Source organism: Piliocolobus tephrosceles, chromosome 3 (assembly GCF_002776525.5).
Source record: "Piliocolobus tephrosceles isolate RC106 chromosome 3, ASM277652v3, whole genome shotgun sequence".
Classification (NCBI taxonomy): Eukaryota; Metazoa; Chordata; class Mammalia; order Primates; family Cercopithecidae; genus Piliocolobus; species Piliocolobus tephrosceles.
The window spans coordinates 35,210,046-35,213,292 of NC_045436.1; the positions used below are offsets into that span (position 1 = coordinate 35,210,046).

Here is a 3,247-nt window from a genome sequence, read left to right on the forward strand (position 1 = left end):
TTGGCTGGAGAATCAAATGCTACCTTTGCAACAGCTTATCGGAAGCAAACAAGCTGAGGGGAATTGAGCAAGAATTTCTGGGACACCAACAGCATAGGAGGAACAAAGGATGTAGAGGGAGGGTTGACTGTCTACACAGGACAAAGCCAATGATTAACCAAACCTCCTGCAGATTTAAATGGGATGGGAACTAGGAGTGGAGGCAATCCTTTCTTTCAGCTGGAGTGCTCCTCATGAGCCAGCCCCACCCTTAGAAAAGATGTTTTCCATGAGGATCGTCTGCCTGGTCCTAAGTGTGGTGGGCACAGGATGGGTATGGTCCTTTTCATTTTCTCTTCTTGCTTTCTCTCTGGTGTTTATTCCACAAAGAGCTTGGAGGTCAGAGTCTACCTGTTCTATGTCATGACATACTCTTAGCTTTATGAACTCCAGGCCTGGGAGGAAAGCTCCTGGATGGGATTGACAAACTCAAGAATACAAGGTAATATGACCCCAAGAGGAAGATCTTAGATGGATGAGAGTGTACAAACTCACAAGGGAAACTTTAGCATCAGTCATTCAGTCTTACTACATTTTGTTTTGTTTTGTTTTAAAAAGGGCAAGAATTCTTTGCCACCCTTGTAGCTATAAAGCCTTGGTGCATTATAATGCTAGTTAATGGAATAAAACATTCTATGGTAAGATTTGTTTTCTTTAATTATTAATTTTTTGCTACTTGTCCATAATAAACAGAACTTTCAGTTTTTGTACAGTTTTGCTGAAAGGTTATTTTTGTGTTTGTCAAGACAAAAGAAAAAGTAAATTAATTATCTTTGGAAACATCTTTGCAGTATCAGAAGAGATTAGTTAGTAAGGCAATACGCTTTTAGGAAGTAATGGTATTCTTTTAGATTATGAATCCATCTCTAAAGGTTACATAGAAACTTGAAGGAGAGAGGAACATTAGGTTAAGATAGTGTAGGTTTTTTCTACTGAAGCAGCAATTACAGGAGAAAGAGCTCTATAGCTTTCAACTTTCTTTCTGTCGGCAGTCATTAGTAAAAATGAAAAGGTAAAATTTAACTGATTTTATAGATTCAAATAATTTTCCTTTTAGGTTGGATTCTTTAAAACTCCTCATATTTATCAAATGCTTATTTAGTGTCATACACAGTTAAGAAATTTGTACACTTTATCTCCTTTAATTCTCATAACAACTCCATAAAATGGGTCTTGGGATTTCCATTTGAAGACAAGAAACCTGAGGCTTGCAGAAGCCCTGTGGCTGGTGTCCTTAATCTTTGTGAGAGTGCCATCTCTTCCTGGGGACTTATAGGCATGCCAGTGTCTCCTCTTCTGGCTAACATTGCTGTTGCTCTCTTTTGTGTATGTGAATGAATCTTTAAAGACTGCAGATACTGGTGAAGGTGACTTTCTAACTGAAGGAGGAGGCGTGCGTGGCCCAAGGGTTGTGGAAAAGCATCATTCTGCCTGCAAAGATTCAGACTGGCCCTTCTGCTCTGATGAAGACTGGGTAAGCAGTTAGCTGGGGAAGCAGGAAATTCCTTCCCTCTGTTGCTAGAGGGGCTCACAGGCTGACCCGATTGGTCCCAGAAACTTTTTAAAATAGAAAATAATTGAATAGCTCCCTACACACCAAATAAAGAAAAGGAACCTACTAGCAAGAGCACTGTTTAATTACCTCCCCAACTCTGGATCATTAGTGGGTGAACAGACTGGATTTCAGTTGCATGGTCAGGCAAAATTAGGCACCTGAGTATAATGGCCTCAATTTCCTTGCATCTAATTTATGGCTAAGTGGAACGTCATTCCAGAATTTCTCTGCAACCTCTAACTAGTCCTCTTACCTACTTTTAAGCCAACTTATCTGGAAGAGACAGGGTAGGAAGAAATGGGGACTGCACAGAAACATGCAAAATTATTCTGAATCCAAGAGATAGATCCTTACTGTAATTTTCTCTCTTCACTTTCAGAACTACAAATGCCCTTCTGGCTGCAGGATGAAAGGGTTGATTGATGAAGTCAATCAAGATTTTACAAACAGAATAAATAAGCTCAAAAATTCACTATTTGAATATCAGAAGAACAATAAGGATTCTAACTCATTGACCATTAATATAATGGAAATTTTGAGAGGCGATCTTGCCTCATCCAATAGTAAGTATTACATGTTTACTGCTTTGATTTTATAACAGAAACAACAAAAATCCTAAATAAATATGATATCTGCTTATATCTATGTCAATTTCATCCCAAAGTACTTAGTGTAGAAATACATGCCTTCATAACATCCCTGAAAATTTTAAGGGGGAGCTTTTGTTTTTGTTATTTTTTCAAAGTAGAAGATGTTAGCTGAGATTGTTTAAGGCCACAAAATAAGTCAGAATTTTGGATTAAAAACAAGAATTTAAGTGTGTTCTTTTCAACAGTATATACTGAAAATAGGATGGGTCAGACTCTTTGAGTTGGAGATTTTTGTTTCTGCCTTGCGGAGGTGAAAACTGAGAGGTCAAGGAACTTATTCAAAGACACAAAGCTGGGAGTTCAACCCTCAGACTCCACTGAGCTGATTAGGTAGATTTTTAAATTTAAAATATAGAGTCAAGCTACATCATTCTCAGAGTCTGCTCATTAGGGTTAGGAAGCATCGCATTCACTCTGGACACGGACAGTGAGTCGAGGGAGGCCTCAGTTTCTGAAGTTTTGCTTTGCCTTTTTACACCTTCACAAACACTTGACATTTAAAATCAGTGATGCAACACTAGCTGGCAAGTGAGTGATCCTGTTGACCCAAAACAGCTTAGGAACAATTTCAAATCTATAGATAAAAAGAAAAATTCATCAGTAAGAAAATCCAATATGTTCAAGTCCATTGATTAAGGATATTATAAAATATTTGGAATGCAATCAAACCAATTATTTTAACTCCAAATTACACCTTTAAAATTCCAAAGAAATTTCTTCTGTATTTATTTGAGATTACTAATTGCTAATAGGACATTTTAACTGAGATTCATGGATGGCTGCAGGGCATAACATTATCCAAAAGTCAAATGCCCCATAGGTTTTGAACTCACAGATTAAACTGTAACCAAAATAAAATTGGGAATATTTGCAAGCTAGCTTCTTTCTTTCTTTCTTCCTTCCTTTCCTCCCTTCCTCCCTTCCTCCCTTCCTCCCTTTCTCTCTTTCTCTCTCTCTCTTTCTTTCTTTCTTTCTTTCTTTCTTTCTTTCTTTCTTTCTTTCT

At 37.6% G+C, this 3,247-nt stretch overlaps 1 protein-coding gene across 1 annotated transcript in view; it reads left to right on the forward strand.

Moving 5' to 3' along the window:
• Positions 1-204: 204 nt before the first annotated feature.
• FGA (fibrinogen alpha chain) overlaps positions 205-3,247 on the forward strand; it is a 7,717-nt gene continuing 4,674 nt past the window's right edge. Inside the window, 3 exon segments of the mRNA XM_026454135.2 lie at positions 205-313; positions 1,388-1,513; positions 1,974-2,157. Of these exon segments, the coding sequence (XP_026309920.1) occupies positions 260-313; positions 1,388-1,513; positions 1,974-2,157 (364 nt within the window). The 5' untranslated portion in view covers positions 205-259.